The 19,902-nt window shown below is 52.4% G+C and overlaps 1 protein-coding gene across 5 annotated transcripts in view; it reads left to right on the top strand.

The window, feature by feature from the left end:
- Nucleotides 1–19,902, top strand: part of HIP1 (huntingtin interacting protein 1) — a 146,330-nt gene that overhangs the window by 60,755 nt on the left and 65,673 nt on the right. Inside the window, exon 1 of one of the 5 annotated variants that reach the window (XM_045819425.1) lies at nt 4,271–4,442. The exons of the other annotated variants lie outside the window; for them this stretch is intronic. Coding sequence (XP_045675381.1) covers nt 4,425–4,442 — 18 coding nt within the window. The 5' untranslated portion in view covers nt 4,271–4,424. Of the gene's footprint in view, nt 1–4,270; nt 4,443–19,902 lie in introns of those variants that run through there. 5 annotated transcript variants of the gene reach the window in all.

Here is a 19,902-nt window from a genome sequence, read left to right as displayed (position 1 = left end):
TGATGTGTAGGGTGGTGCAGTGGTGTGGGTGAGGAATTCGGGCTGGAGAGAGCTCTGGGACAGATAAGGGAAGGAAGGAACAGGGCACCCAGGATGCAAGGCCAGTGAGGCCCAGCCTCCGCCTGAGGGAGCTCACAGGTAAGCCGGGAGAACCAAGGACAAGGACCATCCCTTACTGGGGTGGTGGAGGCTGTATCCAGGAGCTCTCCATTGTAAGAGGGACTCTTGAGTGACTGCTTGTGTCTGGAGGGGTCAGGGACAGCTTCACAGGGAAGGTGACATCTGAGATGGGTCCTGAAGGGTGACAAGGAACCTGCCAAGCCGAGGAATTGGGAAAAGCATTCCAGGTGCTCCCTGAGTACTCATGAGCAGTTTGATGGGCCAGGACCTCACCTGATGGGGCAGAGGAGAGAGTGGGAGAAGGCAGGCTGGAATGGAAGGAGGTGCAGCCAGATTCGTAAGGAGCTTGAGGGGTAATGAACCACAAAAGAGGTTTGTTTGTTCCTGTTTGGGGTGGGCCAGGGGGGCCTCACACTCAGATGTGTGGAAGATGGATTAGATGGGAAGAGACCGGAGCGGGAGGCTAGGGGGCTGCTGTTGAAGGCCTTCACCCTCATGGGAACGTTTGTTGCTGGGAGGGCAGGCCTTCCATCACAGAATGGAAGCTATTTCCCAGAAAAAAATGCACGGACCAGGGGCCTGATTAGATGGGGTAAGAGTGAGGGATTGTCTGTGGAAACCTTAAAGCCAACTTCGAAGTTTCTAGCTTGAGCAACTAGTGGAGGTAAAACCATTAGTTGGGACAGAAAACATGTCGCATGTCCCATGGGAGAGAGACCAAATTGTGAAAACAGAGGGGAAAGAAAAGTTATCTTTAGACTCCGAGAACGAGGTGCCTGTGAGGCTGAGACGCTCCCCCCCCCCGGGGGGCTGGGGGGGGGGAGACGTCCCGTAGGCCTTTGGGTGAGGCGGCCTGGAGCTGGTGCGGAATGGACAGAATAGCCACAGCAGTCTTACTTCTGGACCTGGTTTCTCTTTCTGACCCAACTTATTCAAGAGTCTCCCCGGCCCAAGCCGCTGGCCCATAGCCTCATGGTGACCACGTGTGCTTCGAGTTGTCTGCCTCCCCTCCTGCATGGCCAGAAGTGTCCTTCCTCACTGTCCGGAGCCCACAGAACCTTGTGGCACAGCCACTGTAGAACAGGGAATGCTCAGGCAGGCCCCTCCTAGTCGCCTCTTCTACGAGCCTGAACCTACCTCCCTGGAGGACTGGTAGGAACGGCGGCCCTGGAGATGTTTGTTCGCTGGTGGCCTAGCAGGTTCCAGGTTAGCCCAGGCAGAGAAGCCCAAGCTTTTTTGAGAAAATCTGTTTGCCCCTTCCCTGTGTTTGTGCATGTGTGCACATGTGCAACCATGCTTACATGCTTACATGTACTTGCCAGGACACTACCCTGAATGGAACGGGAGGGCGGGCCTGCTCCTGGCAGCCCTCTCCTTTGGCATCACATGAGCAGCTCCAAGGACATCTACAGAGAAGCCCCCAGGGCAGAGGCCAGTCTGCAGCCATGACACCAGCCCTCACTGACCTTTGGGTAGTGTATTCACTTCCTGTGGCTGCTGTTAACAAATTCCCATAAATCCCATGGTTAAAACAGCAGAAATTTGTTCTCTGGTAGTTCTGGAGGCCAGAAGTCTATAATCAGTATCACTGGGCCGAAATCAAGGTGTTGACAGGACCACATTCCCTCTGGAGGCACTAGGGGAGGATCTGTGCCTTGCCTGTCAGAGCTTCTGGTGGCTGCCAGCATGTCCTGCCTTGTCGTGGTGCATGATTCCATCACTCTGCCCCCATGGTACTCTTCCTGACCTCTCCTGTGTTAAATGTCCCTCCTATAGGGAGACCTGTGCTTGCATCTAGGGTCTACCCAGATAATCCAGGGTCATCTTCCCATCTCAGAATCCTTAATCACACCTGCACAGTCTTTGCCATATGAGGTAGTGTTTACAGGTTCCAGAGATGAGGGCCTGATATCTTTGGGGGACCATTAATTCAGTGGACTGCAGGTAAGATGTGGGAAAGTTCTTTCATTTGCCACCTGCAAGTGAAGTGGGTGTCACTATCTCCATTTTAGCAATGAGAAAATTGGGCTTTGGCAGCTAAGGCACCAAGATCTATTGGGAGACCTTGATCTATTGATGAACCCTAGGCCTAAGAGACCTTATTTATTTATTTTTAGAGAGAGAGGAAGGGAGGGAGGAGAGGGAAAGAAACATCCATGTGTGGTTGCCTCTTGCACACCCCCAACTGGGGCCCTGGCCCAAACCCCAGGCATGAGCCCTGACTGGGAATGGAACTGGTGACCCTTTGGTTCACAGGCAGGCACTCAATCCACTGAGCCACACCAGCCAGGGCAACTTTTTAAACATATAAAGTCTATTCATCTTTTTTTTTTTTAAGATGGTGGTACATTTAATGCAGCAGATAATCAAAACCTCATTTGTGCACTGGTTTGACTCCTGCTTATTCTCCCGGCCCTGACTGCACTTGGGGGTCACCTCTGTGGGAGCCCAGCATGCTAGAGCAGACCACAGCAGCCCTCCTGACTTCTCTGGCTGGGGCACAGGATGAGAAGGGCTGGGCTTGCAGGGGCAGCCCTGCAATGGGGTGGAGAGTCAGTCTGCCATGGAGACTCGAGGTTAGACAGACACTTGGGCCTGGAGAGCCCTTACCTGAAGCTGAGGGACCCCCTGACTGGGGTCCAGAGCCCAGAGATGAAAATAACCTCCACAGTGAAAGCTCTTTACACCCCCACACTTCTGCTTTCCATCTTTTATATCATAATGTTCTCCCTCTAGGAGGCAAAGAAACACTCTCTATTTCATAGGCTGAGAACTCAGAAGTAAAGGGGCAGGGGCTGTCCTAGTCAGCATAGGGGACTTAACCAGAGCTGCCTTCTTGGCCCTTTGGTGTGGCCAGAGGCCCAGGGTTGTGGGTAGGTCACATCACCTGCTCATTGGAAAGGATTTTGGAAGCTGGATGCTCCATGGCAGCAAGGGAAGCCTCTGTTGGCTTGGGCTGCGCTGTCCTTACTGAGCATTCTCCTACCCCCATTCCCTTCCAGCTGTGTGGCCCCGGGGAAATCACTCCCCTTCTCTGGGTCTCGCTTTCCTCACCTGCTGAGCAACACAGGGCTGGTGTGAGCAGTCTCAGGTCGCTGCTGAGTCGGCTGTGCCCAAAGCCATTGAGCTCCTCTGAGGATTTGAAGCAGCCTGTCTTGAAACCAGAGAGAGAGGCTCGGGCCCTCCGGCCTTTTCCTGGTAACTGCCCCAAAGAGCATTGGCCAGGAGTCCTTTTCTGCCACCAGCTGTGCCCCCTACAGAGAGGACTGTCCGCCTCCCATTTCTCTAAGGGCAGACGAGGCATTGAGTATGGAATGGAAGATCTGGGGATTCTACTTTGAGAGAAAGGGAGCTCTGCACTCAGGGCCAACATCGTTTAGAAGCCAGTTTCCCTTACTCCAGGGAGGTCTGGTTCTGTTTCACTCGCGGGGAACCTAAGGGCCTTTCGGCGATACCTGTTCCGATGCCTCAATTCGCCTATCTGTTGGCAGACCCCAGACTCATCTGGACGTCCCCTCCGGATTAGCCGAAGGAGGGAAGCAACTGGCTCTGAATTCCGCCTTTGTCCAGTGAAGCCAAATGAGGAGGGGCTGAGCGGACCCCCTGCCCCCACTGGAATGTCGGCTTGCGGCGCCCCCCAGCTCTCCCTCCTTTCAGCCGCCTCCCCCGCTCACTTCCTGAGTCCCACTGATCCCACCACCAAACACGCACACACACACACACACACGCGTGCGCGCACACAGCTGCACATACACACACAGACACTCACACTTCCTGGCGGGCCCGGCGGCCCCGCTCCGGGCTCCGCGATCCCCGCCGCCGGGGCTCTGGGAGAAGCGACCTTTGTTATTCAAACAACCCCCTAGCCGCGCGCTGGGCCGCGGGCTCCGGGCTCCGGGCTCCGGGCTCCGGCCCAGAAAATCGGTCCATTGCCCGTCCCCCGCATCCCTCCGCTCACGGCTCCCCGCTCCCCGCCACCAGGGCACCCCGCGCTGATTTCGGGATTTCCCGGCTCCCCGGGGCTCACCGCGCGGGGCCGCTCGCAGGGCCGCGCCTCCCCCGCCCCTGGTGCGCGCTGCGGCTTCGCGCTCCGCACCCTCCCCTCCCCGCTTCCCCTCCCCCTTCCTTTCCCTTCCTTTCTCCCGTCCAGCCGCGGTCCTGCCGCCGCCTCAGCCTTCCCCGGTCCGCGGGGGCCCTGCCAGCAGCCCTCCCTGCGGCATGGCACCATCGGGGCTGGATTAGCTGGGAGCAGCATTTGGGGGAAGCGGATCCCAAGGGGTGGGGGGTGCCCTCCAGCCTCGGTCATGGATGTGAGCAAGATGGTAAGTGAAGAGCAGGGGCTCTGCCCTGGAGCCTCCCCCCCGCACCCCCCCCCCCCCCGCGACTTCCCTCTCTTTTTTCCCCTCCCAGTCGGCTTGATCCATTGAAAGTTTCTGGATTGTTGATCCTGCCTGTTGGCCCCAAGTCCAGGCGTGCTGGAGAAGGGAGTCGGGCCAGGATTCTGGAGGCGGCTGGCGGACGGGGACGGGGCTCCCGGTTTCCCGCCGCGCTGCCGCCAGGGCTGCCCAGGAGAGCTCGATAGTCTCCTGGGAGAGAGGGCTGTGGAGCTCACCTCCCAAATTGTGGAACCGGCCTGGTGGGGGAGGGGGGCATGGCAGCGGGAAAGGGGCTAGTCCCATCCCCTCCGAAGCCCCTGCTTGCACACCTATTTGAGATTTATGGGAAGATTTTTGGACTGAGCCAGTGGTCAGGAGGGCACAGGTGGGTGGCCTTGGAGGGCAGTGTGGAGGAGCTAGGGCGTTAACCACCCTGGAAGATGAGGGGGCAGGAACGGAATCCTTGTCATAGATGAGGGAGGTTCTAGATTTACCACTTGTAGACTCCAGCTGCATGCATCTAAGGAACAGCCTCTTAAGCATCTGACTCCCTGGAGGGAGCTGATTCCCCCTTCAGGGCAGCCTTTCACCCCCAGGAACAGAGTAGGAGCTGAATACATTGCTTGTTAATTGAGGAGCAGTCCTCAGGGGGTAGCAGGATGTGATTAGGGGGCTCTGAAGGGAGAGGGTCCCTGGGAGCACTTGTCCCTCTGGGGCAGGTTTTCTTAGGGGTCCTGATTGGCTGCCACTCTGAATAAAGATTTTAGGATGCCCTTGGCATCACTACCACCCTGACCCTGGCTTCAGACCAGGGTAACACATACCCCACCCCAAGCCTTACAAACTCTGAGGGCTGGAGTGTCAGGATGGAGAGGTACCCAACAGATGAGCTGTGCTTCAGAGGAAAGGAGCTGGGTTGGGGTCTGCCTGCGTGTCTGGGGGAGGGGTCTGGGTCTGCGGGTACCTTAGGGATAGAAAGGTACTAGAATATGATTTCATCTTGTGCAGAATTGGCTAATTTTCCCAAAGAGTGCCCTTTAGAAGCAACTACCTCTGTGGGAAAGGCAGGTAGGTTCCCAGCCCTGCCAGGCCTTTGGCATTCTGTCTTGGGTGGGGGACAAAAGGAAGGGGAGCAGATGATAGGTTAGAATCATTCCTTCCTATGGCTGGACACTAGTCTCAGACTGACTGAGCACCACTCGTGGTTGGGCGAGAAACTTTGTCATCTCCCATGTCCCTGTGAGGATGCATACCTGTTCCTGGTTGGGCAACGCAGGTGTGAACCCTGAAAGCTCACTTTCTTTGGGCGATTATTAGAACTAACCCTAAAAAGCAGTCCTGTCTGCAGCTGTGGGAGTGGGGAGGTGGAAGACTGACTGGCGGCCAGGATCTTTCCTAGAGATGTCTTAACAAGACCAGAGTCAGCCGTCCAGGCTATGGTGGATGGACTTGAAGCTCTAATCCCATGGCTGCCAAACTGCTATCCGTGCAGGCCCCAGACTGAAGGCCACAGCTCCAAGGGCTGTGGGGTCTGAGAAGGGACTGGGCTGCAGAGTTCAGATGGAGGACTACGCCTTAGGCTGGCTCTCCGAGGCTGAGTGGTGTGGGCTGTGCTGAGGGCAGTGAGGGGCGTTGGCTGCCGGGAGAGTCACAGGAAGAGGAATGGGCAGAGCCTGTTGGGTAAGGCTGAGGACGCCTGGCTGGGACAGAGGTTTGCGATTAGGAAATGTCGAGATCATTGGTTAAGGCCAGACCAGAGAAAGTTTGAATACCAGCCAAGCTGTTCCAGCCTTGGCCTGTAGGCACTGGGTAACCTCTGGAGGATTTTGGGCACTGGAAGGGCTCATGTATTGCCTCTTTTCTGTTTTAGCTTGGGATCCAAACAAAAGGGATATTAGATTCTCATTAATTATTGAGCAGCTAAATACCCAGCCCAGAAACTATTGTCCTCAGCTCTTTGTAAAGAGCACAGATCCTGGACTGTGTAGTGAGAAGAACCTAACCCACCCCAGGGAGTTGGTACCTGCCTCTTATTCCTGCAGTGGGCCCAAGTTACTATTTGTTCTGACCATTAAAGCCCCATCTCCAATTCGAAGTCCTCGCTCTGGGGGCCCCTAGCTCCACGGTCAACCTCAAACCCAGCATTTCCACCATATACTTGGCAGAGCCCAGCATCAGCCTTGGGAGTTTCTTTAGCTTATCACTGAATGAGAAAAGCAAATTACAGTTCACCCAGCTCCCTGCAAGCTTTTGAGCCAATTTCTTACCTCTTAGCCTCATCTGTAAAGTGAGGACACTAATACAGGCATACCTCGTTTCATTGTACTTTACAAATATTGCGGGCTTTTTTTTTCTTCTTTTTAACGAATTGAAGGTTTGTAGCAGCAATCCTGCACCAAGCAAGTCTCTTGACACTCTTTTTCCAAAAGGCTCAGAAAACGGCCGACATGTTTTAGCAATAAAGTATTTTTAAATTAAAGTATGGGCATTTTTTTTAGACATAATGCTATTACACACTCAGTAGACTATAGTACAGTTAAACATCACTTTTATATGCCCTAGGAAACCACAAAATTTGTACGATTCACTTTATTGTGATGCACTTTGCAGTGGCCACCTGGAACCAAACCTGCACCGTCTCCGAGGTGTGCCCACACCTGCCTTGCGCCCTCTCATGAAGGCTGGAAATAATTCTTGTAAGCGCAGGACCTGGCATAGTAAGTCCTGCACACGTGGTGGCTGTTACGATAATGTTGGTCTCCAAGATGTCTCTGATTCTCTCCCTTGCCCGCCCCCCTCCGCCCTTTCTTTTCCTGATTGGCCAGAAGGGCTGAGTGTAGGCTGTATTTAATTGACTGCTGCTGAGACCAAGTCTCCTCTGTCTATTTTCTGAATGAAGGTGCAAGTGACTAGGGAGTGTGGATTCACCAGCGGCTATGACTGATGAATTTTTTATGACACCAGGTATCTCCCAAGGGAGAGCTGGTTTAACCTGGCACTTGGGGGTAAAGCGCAGGTGCCTTTTGGGGGTTGATGATGGAGTCTGCGCCTTTATGAAACACAGAGGGTGCAGAGCTGTAATTTGGGGAGCAGAGTCAACGCTGTCCATTCTTACAAAAGAATGCATAATTTACATAGTAGTTTATATTTGCATAGTGCTCTAGAGTTTACAGGGCATTTCCATATTTGTTCATGTTTATTACAGTCCTGTGAGGAAGGCAGGGAAGAAATAATAACCAAAGTTCGTGGACAAGAAAACAGGTTCCGCAAAGCGAAGCCCCAGGTCCCACACACATGGTGGGACCAGGTCTTGTATCCAGCCTTCCTGATCACCAAACAAGTGCTGTGACGACACAGGAAGTAAAGGGTGAGAAGAGAAAGGCAGGTACCATGTGCTTGCACGCGTGTGTGGAATCTAGTGAGCAAAATAAACTCACCAAGTGGAGACAGACACAAGGACACAGACAACAGACTGACAGCTGTCAGAGGGGAGAGGGTTGCAGGCTGGGCTAGAAGGGTGAAGGGATTAAGCAAAATAAAAACAACAAAGAAAGACTTATGGACACAGGCAACTGTATGGTGATTGCCAGAGGGAAGGGAAGGGCGACTGAGGCAGAAGAGGATATAGGGGGATGAATGGTGAAGAAAGGAGACTTGACTTGGGGTGGTAAACACACAGTACAATATACAGATGATGTATTGTAGAATCGTACATCTGAAACGTATAATTTTATTAGCCAATTTTACCCCAATAAATTCAGTTTAAAAAATAAAAAGAAATAAAGATAAAATATAAGGAAAACTATTCAGTGGCCACAAGCTAATCTAAAAAGATGAGCTGGGTGGTGGCCTTTGGTCTCTGGGTCCCCTAGGGCTCACCAACCTTCCTCCTCCTTGGCACTTCCATCACTGCCTGAGGTCTGCCTCCCATACCCCCCACCCCCGACCCCTCCCACTGTGGAAAAATTGTCTTCAACAGAAGCCAGTCCCTGGTGCTGAAAAGTCTGGGGACCGCTGCCCTAGGGGAGAAGATCCAGGGAGAGGGGATGAGCAGCCGTCTATGGGTGGATGGTGCACCTCCATCACCTATGGCCATTCTTAAAACTCTGGGTTTCATGAATGACGGCCTTCTCTTCGAAACTGAGACACCTGACCCCTCGGATCCTCCAGCTTACACAGCAGGAAGGTGGGAGGATTAGGGGAGAGGTGTTACAGGTGTTCTGAGTAAATGATAATGATGGCGGTCCAGGAAAAAAAGCTTCAATTCAACCTTCTGTGACTGCTGGTGTGCACGTGTATTTGCTGGGTTGAGGTGGAGCGTGGGAGAAGCAAATGCAAGCTGGGGAGATCCCAGTGCAGAGGGATCCAAGGACGCGACTCACAACCCACATCAGCTAAGAGCTGTGGAAGGAAGGCATCGGGTCTGAGCTAAATAATTCGTTCAAGCTGGACATGGGTGAAACCAGAGCACTGTTTTTAGCTCTGGGTCACAAAATCCATGTAGTATATTGTAGGCAGCATTTAACGGGTGAAATAGATCAGAAAACATCCAGCTGTGTTCCCTGCAAGGGGGTAGGCATTAGTTCATGAAACTGGTTTTGGTCACATACACACAGGACACAGAGAAGGACTGGCTTCATAAAATGGACTTCTTACTGTGGTCAGAGTCAAAAGAGGTGTGAGACCTCTGACCTAGAGAGACCCGAGGAGGGTGGGGAGAGGGTGTCAGCCTGGTGAGAAGACTAGAGGGCCGATTGCAGTCTGCCTCACTGAGGGCTGTCAGACGGAAGAGGGCGTTTATATGTTCCATGTGGCTGGGAGGTGGGATTTGTTTTCTAGAGGCGCAGATTTTGCCTGGCCGGGCCTTCCCCACAGCAGGGCCACCCCACAGCAGAAGGAACTCCCAGAAGAGAGAGCCTCTCCAGCTTCTGGAGCTGCTCAGGGCCCGTTTGTGTATCTCCCACCACAAGGCCAGCAGGACACCGCAGATAAGCTGTCTCCTCCACCTGGCCCCTAGAATAAGGTCAGGGGTCATAGAGGACATAGGCCTCAGACAGGTGCCAGTGGCAAAGGAAATCTGTATTTGCCTCCTTTAAAAACGCTTAGTGCCCTGGCTGGTGTGGCTCAGTGGATTGAGTGCCGGCCTACTTGCAAACCAAAGAGAGACAACCAATCAATGTATTTCTCACGCTCTGATGTTTGTCTCCTCTTTCTCCCTTCCTCCCCTCCTTTCTAAAAATAAATAAATAAAAATCTTTAAAAAATTTTTAAAGCTAAAATGCAATGTTAAAAACATTAAAAATGCTTAGGAAAAATGCTTTTGATTTACCTTATAACTGCCATCACTTATTGTCCCTGATCACTCATATTTTATCCAGGTGATTTTAACCAAGATGAGGCTGCACTCTGTGCAGACACCCTGGAGCCCCGCTCTCTGCGCAGGCCCCAGGGGTGGTGTTGAGATGGCAGGACCCGGAGCTGCGGCGGCCGAGTGGTCTGTGGAAGGGCTCAGTCAGGGGAGGAGGACAGAGGTTTCCTTGAGGCACACTGAGTTGGATGGCACAGAGACGTTTGGGATTGACAGAGCACTCTCACCTGGATTGTTTTCTCCCTCAGAACAGCCTTGCGAAGCAGGGTTCGGTGTCCTCAGAGGCCGCTCTGAGTCGTCCTGCCAGTCAGGTCTAAGTTCAGAGACAGACATAGGTTTTAAGACATCCCAGCCCACAGACAGAAGACCCCCCTTCCTGCTGTCTTCCCCCTAAGCCCCCGCCCCCACACACACAGCTGAGTGGTTTTCTTGAAGAGCACGTCCAGGGGCTGTTCCCGCTCCACCTTTGTCTCCTTTCTTGCCTGTGAGGTCCCCGTCCAAAGCCAGACAGGCACATGGTCTGGCAGCTGTCCCTGAGCCAGAGAATTCTGGCGTTTGTTATTCTGCCTGGGGCCCCAAAGAAGCTAAGCCATAGGTCTTTTAAGAAAAAAAAAAATCCTGCCTATTTTAGGTTCTCTGCCATCCTGAGGAGTCTGATCTGGAGGTGGTTCCCAGATGGGACTGGAGGGTGAGGGACTGTACATGAGTGGGAACCACCTGGAGCCCGCAACCCCGCACAGGGAGGTTTGGGGAGCCCGAACTGTGTCAGAGACAGCACTGGGTGCTGGCAGGGGCTGTGGAGTAAACCACGTCTCTGTGTCAGAGATGCCACTGCTTGCCTCTTTAGGACTACGGACGAATTAGTTGACCTCACTGTCCTCCAGCTTCCTCATCTGGGAGGCATTGGTGTCTGCAGACAAGGGAGGGGTTGAGATGGCCTGTTTAAAGTTCATGGCACATGGGAGGGGCTTACTGAGCTACAGGTACAATGATCAGTATTTTTGCTCATTCATTTAGGCAACAAATACAACCCTGAAATTTCAGGCAAAGGGGCTTTCAGAATGACCCATCTTCTGGGTGAGCTCAGTCTGGTGGGGCAGTCAGACGGGTCATCAGTTACTGCTGTCCGTGAGGCGGGATGCAGCGTGCATCCGAGGGGTGTGCTGGTGCAAGAGGAGGGAGGACTGACGACCTGCACCAGGTCAGGGGTGTCAGACTCATCTTCACCAGGGCCACATCAGCCTTGCAGTTGCCTTCAAAGGGCTGAATGTAATTTCAACTCCTCAGCGGTTAAGGAGTAGTTTTTACACAGTTCTAAAATTATTTTGGCCCTTTGAAGGCAACCACGAGGCTAATGTGGCCCCTGGGAAAATGGGTTTGACACCCCTGCCCTAGAGGAAGGGCCTCACTGAAGAAGCTGGAGAAGGGGAAGAGGACTTCCCCCAGCAGGCGAGGAGAGGAAGAGCATTCCAGGCAGAGCGCACGGTCACGAGACCACAGGTGTGTTCAGGAACTACCTGTGGCTTATGCTAGGTGAGTAGGTGTGGTCACTGTCTCCGACGGACTAGCAAAGTTTCCAGGACAAGGGATCCTAGTCGTTTTATATCTCAGTGCTTCCTGGAAGAGGTGTTTACGCTGTGTTTCAAAGAAGGGGAGCTTACTAATGAAAGCACACGACGCACAGCAGGTGCGCCGTGAGTGGACGAAGAGATGAGACGTTCCGGTAGAGAGTGTGTGCCTGAGCAGGCGTGTGGACGTCGAGTGGGCTTGTCAGGAGCAGGGCCAGAGGAACCAGAGGGAAGATGAGTAGCTGCAGGCGTGGGGCCCAAGTTAAAAATAGTCAGCAAGCGTCCAGGAGAACCAGTCACTGAGGCCCTCCCCCTGACGGTCAGGGGTGGATGTGCTGTTCTGGCCAACAGGCTTACGCCTCCTCTGGCCCCAGTGCTGGAGATGAGCCGTCCTGGTGCCAGAGCGAGTGTGGGAGCTGCAAACTGTGGGTGGCGGGGGGGCGTTTGGAAATGAACATTTCTTTAACTTTCTATCATGACCTCTCTTGGGTGCACTCAGCTCAGTCTCATTTTCTGGGATGTAAAATAGTATTCTCTAGCTGCAGTTATCTCAGACCGGGTTCTTTGGAAGGGGGTCTTAATAAATCGCTGCCCCCCGAGTCCCTCTAGCTCAGACATCAGTGTCAGCATCTTGACCGGGGTTCTGGAGGTCATCCTGTTCTGTGCCTGTATCAAGATCATCCCCTGAGTCAGCACACCCTGAGGCCTATGCCGGGCACCGAGAATGTGAAAGAGATGGAATCATCTGGAAATTCCTGCCTTCAAGGAAGTGCAGAAGATAAATCATCATCATGTAGTATGATAGGGGCCATGTTAGAGATTTAAGGAAAGTCCTATCTACAGACACTCAGGCAGGACTAACTAGTTCTGCCAAGTGGTAAAGGACGTGCGTTGGGAGGGTGACATTGCAGCCCATTCATTCACTCACTCATTCATTCAGCAAACACTGATGGAGTACCCTTTATGTACCAGGTGCTGTTCTAAGCACTTGGGGCACTTCAGTGAACTGAACAGAGACCCTTGATTTGTGGAGCTGCCCTCTGTGTGTGTGGAAGGAGGGGTGGTAGTGCCGGGGTGAGACAGTAACAGTAAATGTACAGGAGCGAGCTGTGTAGGGTGTGGGAGGTGGTGAGTGATCTGGGAATGGAGCACACAGATGTGGCCGTGCTTGCCCTAAGGATGCGTGGGTAAAAACAGTCAAAGGGGAGTGGGCTGGTCACTCCTAGCTGGCGTTTTCCTTGGCTGCCAGTGGACCCTGAGACTCCCATTCCTGGTTTGTTACTGGCTTACGGTCTGGCTGAAACCATATCCCAGCGCAGCCCTGGCTCGTTGCTGAGAGTTGCCTGCATCTGGACCTCAGGGCGCCTGCCCTGTGCAGCTGCTGCCCCGCGTTGCCTTCCTGCAGCCCATCGACGTGGGATGCAGCAGCCCACCCGTACAGCAGAGAGAGCGCTGCGAGATTTGCAGTTCCTCTCGGATGTCATAGAAGTCGGAGGGAAGGCACTGCCTTTTGTGTCCAGCGGATCTCCATTAAAGGGGCTGAGTGCCAATGGGCAGTTCTCTGGCCGTGGTCCTGGGGGTGCACGCGGTGTCATCAGCAGTTAAGGAGGCCCTTTCAGCCCTACCCAGGTCACATCGACTAGAATGAGGGTGGGACAACAGAGCCCTTGGGCTCCTATCAGTCAGTTCTCAGAGAAGCGTGACTCCTCTTCTCATGTTCGAGGTGGAGAAACTGAAGCTCAGAGAAGTCCCACAGCTGGCAGGACTTGTCGCTTGGAACGCTGAGCTCTCCCTGTGGCAGCTTTCGACCACCGTGGGCTTCTCAGCTCCTGAGGGGAGATGCTGTAGCTCCAGGGGCTGGGACTCCCGTACTTGGGCAGCATCCTAATGTCACACAGCTGTGCTCTCTGGCAGCTGCATTGAGGAAACAGGAAAATGTTGAACTTGTGCTATTTTTCAGAAAATATGAAAAAGTGTAAAGAAATAAAGTTGGGGCATATTCCCACCATCCAAAACTACCGCTAACAGTTTGGTACAGGTCCTCGTAGACTTTTTTCTTTGTGTGTATATGTACATGCGTGCATGCTCACGTGCTGGGTTGCATCGTATGGAAAGTGCTGTTTTTATACATCAAAAATGACCATGTTTTCATTTGATTGGGCCAAATACAAGCACACATGTACATAGACAAATGCACACATGTTTAAACAAAGTCAGGCCATACCTGATACAGTTTCTGTTAGCTTACACTGTGCCGTGGGTCCAGAAAGAGTGCATCAGGGTGGTGAAGGGCACATGTCCTGGGGTCCCAGTGCTGTCTGCACTACTCACTCACCCACACAGGTCACCGAGGCTCCCACGTGCATTTCCCCTGTGGTGGGGTGGCCACGGAGCCCTCTAGGGTTGTTGTGAGGGTGCAGGGGTCAGGATGCGTGTCAGCTAGACTGGTGCCTGGCCCGTGGCCAGTGTTCCCTAACTGTTAGTGATTGCTACCCTGTATCCAAGAGAGCGAGATGTATCATTTCATTGTAATTCGCACCCCGTTAATAGATTTTAGCTGTATCCATTTTCCACTGTTGTGGTGATAGCTTTGTACACACATGTAAGAGGATCCATTTACTGCTTTATACTTTAAGATTTTGGCTTTTAAGAAATCTTTTTATTGATGTGTTTTGAGCTGAGTGGTGCGTGCAGGGGAAGGTTGCTTAGACAGTTCTCTCGAAGTTATAGACGGCCCTATAACTCCGATCCCCGCCACCTTTTTGCCTTGTCACACTCCAGCAACACGAACAGCTTGCCAGTCCCTACACTGGGCGCTGGCCCTGACTTCTGTGCCTTGGTCTTGGCCTCTCCCCTGAATGCCCTGCATGTCCATTCTCCAGCCTGTCCTGTTGGATTAAACACCTTTCCTCCGGCGAAGGGCTGCCGTACACAACCCTTCAGCCTTGGTTCGAAGCCTGTGCCCAGGCCCCCCTACACTCTGCGCTCACCTGCATCTCTTCCCTCACTGGCTGTGCACACAGTGCCACCGCCTTTCTCCCCATGCAGACTAATGTGCAGACTACACCCCTTAACGCCAGGACTTACATCTTAGTCACCTGAGAGTTGACTTAGTGCAGCACTTGACATAGAGGTACTCTGTATATGCTTGGAGGGAGAATTTGGTGAATGAGTAAAATCATGACTGACCAATTAGTGACAGGACTTAAACAAAGGGAGATGGTTTGGGGAGGGCGGTTAATTTAGGTTATAGGTCCGGAATGAAGCAAAGGCACGGGTGAACCCTCGGCGTGGTTGGAGCTGTGCCATGTTAAGGAGAGATCTGGCCGTGCTGTGACCAGCAGGAGCTGGTAGCCCAGGGAACTGTAGAATCTCAGGCCCAGACAGCCTCTGGGGGCTCACCCTGCCCAGGGCTCTTCAGGTGACTCCACCCACACCTCTGAACTTCTCTTGAACCTCGTGGCTTTTCTGCAGAGGAAGGGCTCTCCATCACCCTCGAGAAACAGAAGTAAGAGTTCCTGGCTGCTCAGCTTTCTGAGGAAGCCCGTCACAGCCATACAGCTGATGATGAAATCTACCTCTGGAATTAGCACCCACCCCTCTCTCCACTGCAGAAAACTGTTTAGAAAACCCTTCTCAGCCTGTTATTACTTCCTGTGTCCGGAGCTGGAAATATCCATCAGGGCTCCTGCCTGCCAGCTGCGACATTCCATGGCCTCCCGAGGGTGACCAGACCCTGCACTCCTCACCCACTCTCTTCTCTTTGGCCCTGACCTGAGATCAGGGAGGCCTGTGCTAATAAGGCCTGTTGCGTGTTAATAAGGACTGCAGTTTCTGCAACCCCAGGCTTTATGTTGACCTGAGTGTTCTCTCAGTGGAAATGAACCTGAAGGATCCCAGACCTTGAAGGATATAGCCGGGACTGATGTGCCTGACCCTGGGGTGAGATCTTGGTTGAAATTCTGGCTCTGCTACTCAGCAGCTGGAGCATCTAGCTAGCCAGGCATCCCCACTAGCTGGGCAAGTCACTTACCCTTTCGAGTCTGTTTCCCCATCTCATCAATGGCGTTAGCAAGTCCCAGTGTTACTGTAAGGGTTAAATGAAATAATGTGTACAAATGAGTCTGGGATCTATTACAGGCCAGGAGAGGTTAATTGAATTAGAGAATGAGAGACGGAACACAGTGGAGTAGAGACTATTCAGTCTGTGTTTTAGATAAGGAAATTGAGATCCAAAAGGGAGGCGGGTGGCAGGGGGAGAAGGAAGGAAGTTGAGAGAACTGAGACAGTCTGGATATTTTGCCTTATATTTCCCCTGCTTCCCCCAGCCTCCTGTGTGGCCCGCCCCATCCTGCCCCGCCACACACACACGCACGTCTATTGCCAAGTCCCTGGGCCTGTCTTCCCAAAGGAAGCACCTTCAATTCCATCTTTCCTTCCTCTGAAAGGCCTCATTGAAGAAGGAGCAAGTGACTAAGTATATCTGAGTGATTCCATCAATGTCCAATCGGTTTTAAAGCTAAAAAGGCAACGAGAAAGAGAGGGTCGGTGTGCAGAAAAGTGAAAGGGATTGGGGAGCAGTGGTCTGGAAGAGGAGGGGGCAGAAGGCTGGCTGAATTTCTTCCTTCAGGTGGCAGGGGAATGGATGGGCCTTCGGTGCCGTTCCTGGCGGCGGCAGCTCCTCCCCGGTCCGCACAGCCCACTGCGTTCCTGCAGGATACGTGGAGCCGCCTCCTCCCCACCCTCACTCTGCCCCTGACCTGTGAAATGAGATGAGGCGCAGTCCTGGGAAGCTTGCACGTCTGTCCGCCTACGCCTGCGCCTGTACCCTGCGACCTGACCCGCGACTGGAACGGTGGCCGCCTCCTGCTGTGCGCGGATCCCTCTGCCACCCAGCGACTCTCCTTGCCCTCCCCTTACCTGCAGGCAAGCGAGTTAGCACTTTCCCCATTTAGATCAAGGAAACCTAGGCCCCGCCGCCTCCTCTCTCTGCCTCCTTACCGGCTCTTGCTGCCTTCGCCTTGCGACACCCCCACCAGGTTCTCCCCACTTCTGTGCCAGAAAGCCCAGGTACAGGTCACCACAGTGTTCAGTCTGATGGTCAGTTTCCAGCTCTCGCCGGTCCTGCTCGATCTGGTGGTAGCATTTAACACAGTCAGTCGCTCCCAGGTGAAATTCATTGCTTCGCTTGGCTTCCAGGGCTCCACGCTCTCCTGGTTTCCTACGACCTCACGGACTGTTTCTTTCCTGTTTCCACTGCTCATTGTCTCTCTCTCTCTCTCGATCACTGGGAATCCTCAAACTGCCCCAGATTTCTCACCTGCAGTTATGCCTTGGTGAGCTTACCTTTTTTTTAAGATTTTATGTCTTTATTTTTAGAGAGAGGGGAGGGGAGGGGAGGGAGAAAAAAGGAAGAGACACATCAATGTGTGAGAAAAACACTGATCAATTGCCTCTCACACGCACCCCAAGCTGGGACCAAACCCACAGCCCAGGCATGCGCCCTGACTGGGAATCGAACCGACAGCTTTTCACTTTGCCGGACAGTGTCCAACCAACTCAGCCAGAGCCACACCGGTCAAGGTGAACCTACTCTTTTTAAATCCCATCTATATGTCCCAATGACTACCAGGTGGATATGGCCGGCTCGAACCTCTTTTGAATTCCAGGCTCGCACATCCCACTGCCCTTTCATGGCTCCATTTGGGTACCTCAGAGGCATCTCGCATTGGACACGACTGAGGACAACCCCTGGTTGCCCCACCCCCGGGTCTATTCCTTCCACCTTCCTGTGGACACAGTTCTCTCTGTCTTGTCAGTGGCAACTCAATCTCTCTTGTTGCTCTGGCAGATTACCAGGGTGCCATCCTGGACCCCTTCCTCACACCCCATGTCCATAATATCAGCAAGTGCTGTGAGCTCTACCTTCAAAATATATCTGACCACATCTCAGCGCCTCCACCGTGACTGGCCTGATCTGAGCTGCCTAATCTCTGCCTGCATTAATGTGGCAGCATCTTAATTTTCCTCCCTGCTTCCGTGCAGTCCCTGCAGTCTCCGCATAGCAGCCAGAGGGATCCTTCCTAAAAAGTGAGTCAGACTGAGTCACACCTTTGCTCAGAGCCTCCCAGTGGCTCCTGTCTCGCTCATGACAAAGACTTACAGTGGTCCCCAAGCGCCTTGTGACTCAGCCCCTCCCCTCCCAGACCTCCTGGCCCCAGTCACGTTTAACTTCTAGGTGTTCCTCGTACCTGCCCGGTGGGTTATGCCTAGAACTTGTTTGCCAGCTTCCTCGTCACTTTCAAATGTGTCCCTCTGTCACCTAGTAGTGCCACCTTCCCCGATGACCCTGTGTTCGGTTATGACACCAGCTGAGTGAGCCCTGGCCCCACAGTTGGCCTCATTTTTCCCCCATAGCGCCGATTGCCGGCGCATGTGCTATGTATTCTACGTATTTGTTTACTCTCGCTCTCCCACTCGAAGGTAGGGTCTGCGGTGCCAGAGGCATTGTTTTTTGTTCACAGCTGCATTCCTAGAGTAGTGCCCAGCACGTGACAGGCCTTCAACAAATGTGTGTTGAATGAATGAGCGAATGTGAAAAGAACTCAGAGCAGTGTTCCCTGAGTTTAGGGAAGACCAAAAGAGATTGGAGTGGCCCTTAAGAATCTGTTCGCCGTAATCAGATAAAACATAGAAATAAGTGACGGAGAGTGGGGCGGGGTGTCTTTAAGAAGAAAATAGGTGGCCATCTGGCCCGGGCCAGCTCTATAGTTAGCCAGCCTACACAGGAGGGAGCTATTTTTCTGAGCCTATGTAACAGATGTAGTTTTGTATAAATCACACTTCTGTAAATGGAATCCTATTTTAAATGTACTAGGAGAGATTGCTATTTAAAGGAATCTGATGCCAAATTCTTTCATAAAGTGAATAATAATATCCTAATTTGTCTTTAGTGTCAACTCATACCCCTCCACCCCCAAATTTATATTTATGTCAAGATATGCCTGTCCGAGCTGAGAAGAATCTCTTTATTTTTCATTTTTCCTTAGTATTTCCCCATTCATTGTCCTTACTGTTCCCTTTCTCTTTGCCCTCATTCATTCTCCTCTCCATTCCTGCTTTTTCTGTGGCTGAGTTATTTTCTCGGACTCTGACATAGAATGTTCATCTGTACCACAACCTGAGTTAGCGTGCAGTGAGCAGTGGCTCCTTTCCAGACCAGGTGAATGCACCCTGGGCATGGAGCAAAGGAATCCGTTAGGTGTGTAGAAGCTGCTGGGGTACAGGGTTAGGAGCTCAGGTATTCACGCACAGCCAGGTTTTAGAACCACTGACCAAAGAGACGGCCGTGTCCTACTTACCCCGCCCACAGCCAAGCCTGCTGTCTGCAGAACTGATGAGGCTTTGAGGTAGCCAATGTGAATCCCACCACTGACTGACACAGGACTGGCTGGTTTGTCTGGGGGCTGGCACTCAGGGCTCAGATTCCCCTCTCAGTGACACCCCCCACCCTGCTGATATCTCTGATGAGAGTAAGGTCCTGTGGCCACTGCCTGCTAGAGCTTTGTTCGGGTGCTGTCCAGAGTGTCTGCCTGTGATGAACTTGGGCTTCATAGTCCCACCACACGGTCTCTGTTGTTCTTCATACTGGGATAGGTCTCTCGAGAGAACACAACTGTGATTAAGGGTTCGGTGGAATGTGTGTGAGCAACTACAATGAGATGCTGCTTTCTTGACAACAGTAGAAGGTTAACTTGTTTAGAGGTTGTTTGGCCTTAGGTTGGATCTTCTTTACATACCCACTTCAAGTTTTCTGAAAAACTTTCTCTTTTTCATTCTTACTATACTGCAAGATTGTAGTGTCTACTAGGAGGGCAGGTTGGACATTGTATAAGGTAGAGAGAAATTTTGCCTTTGAGACAACCAGTGGGTTGAGGTTGAGGTCAGGGAAGAGGTTCAGGAAACAGGTGGGCTTTGGCTAAGAGGTCAGTTGTGGCCATCAAAATTAGGTGAGTGGAGCACATGTGCCTGACCGAGAAGGGTGGGCACCAGCTGCCACGTGGTGGGCGCTGGCTGCCATGTCTCGGGCCTCTCTGAGCCCACTTGTTCATCTACAAAGTTCGCTCTGCCTCCCTCCCAAGGATTTCTCAGCATCAGGAAGGCAGTGTTTATGAAAGCTCTTTGAATATTATAAAGGGCTAAATGAAAATGAGAAATGCTATTGTCATTATTACTTAAGCAAACCTGGTGTTTACACATTTGAATGAGCCAAACCTGTATATTGGAAATGTTTAACATTCCAAATTATTTGCTAGAGTCAAATAAGGTATCTTCACATAGCCACCCCTCTGTAGGATGGGGCTCTATTTATTTATAAACTTCATTCCATGAAAATTGGATTACAGTAATGTGAAGACCACCATCTGAAGAGAGAAATACAGCTGAAGGGTTGAGAGGAGTGACACTGGAG

This window comes from Phyllostomus hastatus, unplaced genomic scaffold, assembly GCF_019186645.2.
Source record: "Phyllostomus hastatus isolate PE091 unplaced genomic scaffold, TTU_PhHast_1.1 phas_scaffold_385, whole genome shotgun sequence".
Classification (NCBI taxonomy): Eukaryota; Metazoa; Chordata; class Mammalia; order Chiroptera; family Phyllostomidae; genus Phyllostomus; species Phyllostomus hastatus.
The sequence above is the reverse complement of the archived record's forward strand: the minus strand, read 5'-3'. Positions and strand labels throughout refer to the sequence as shown.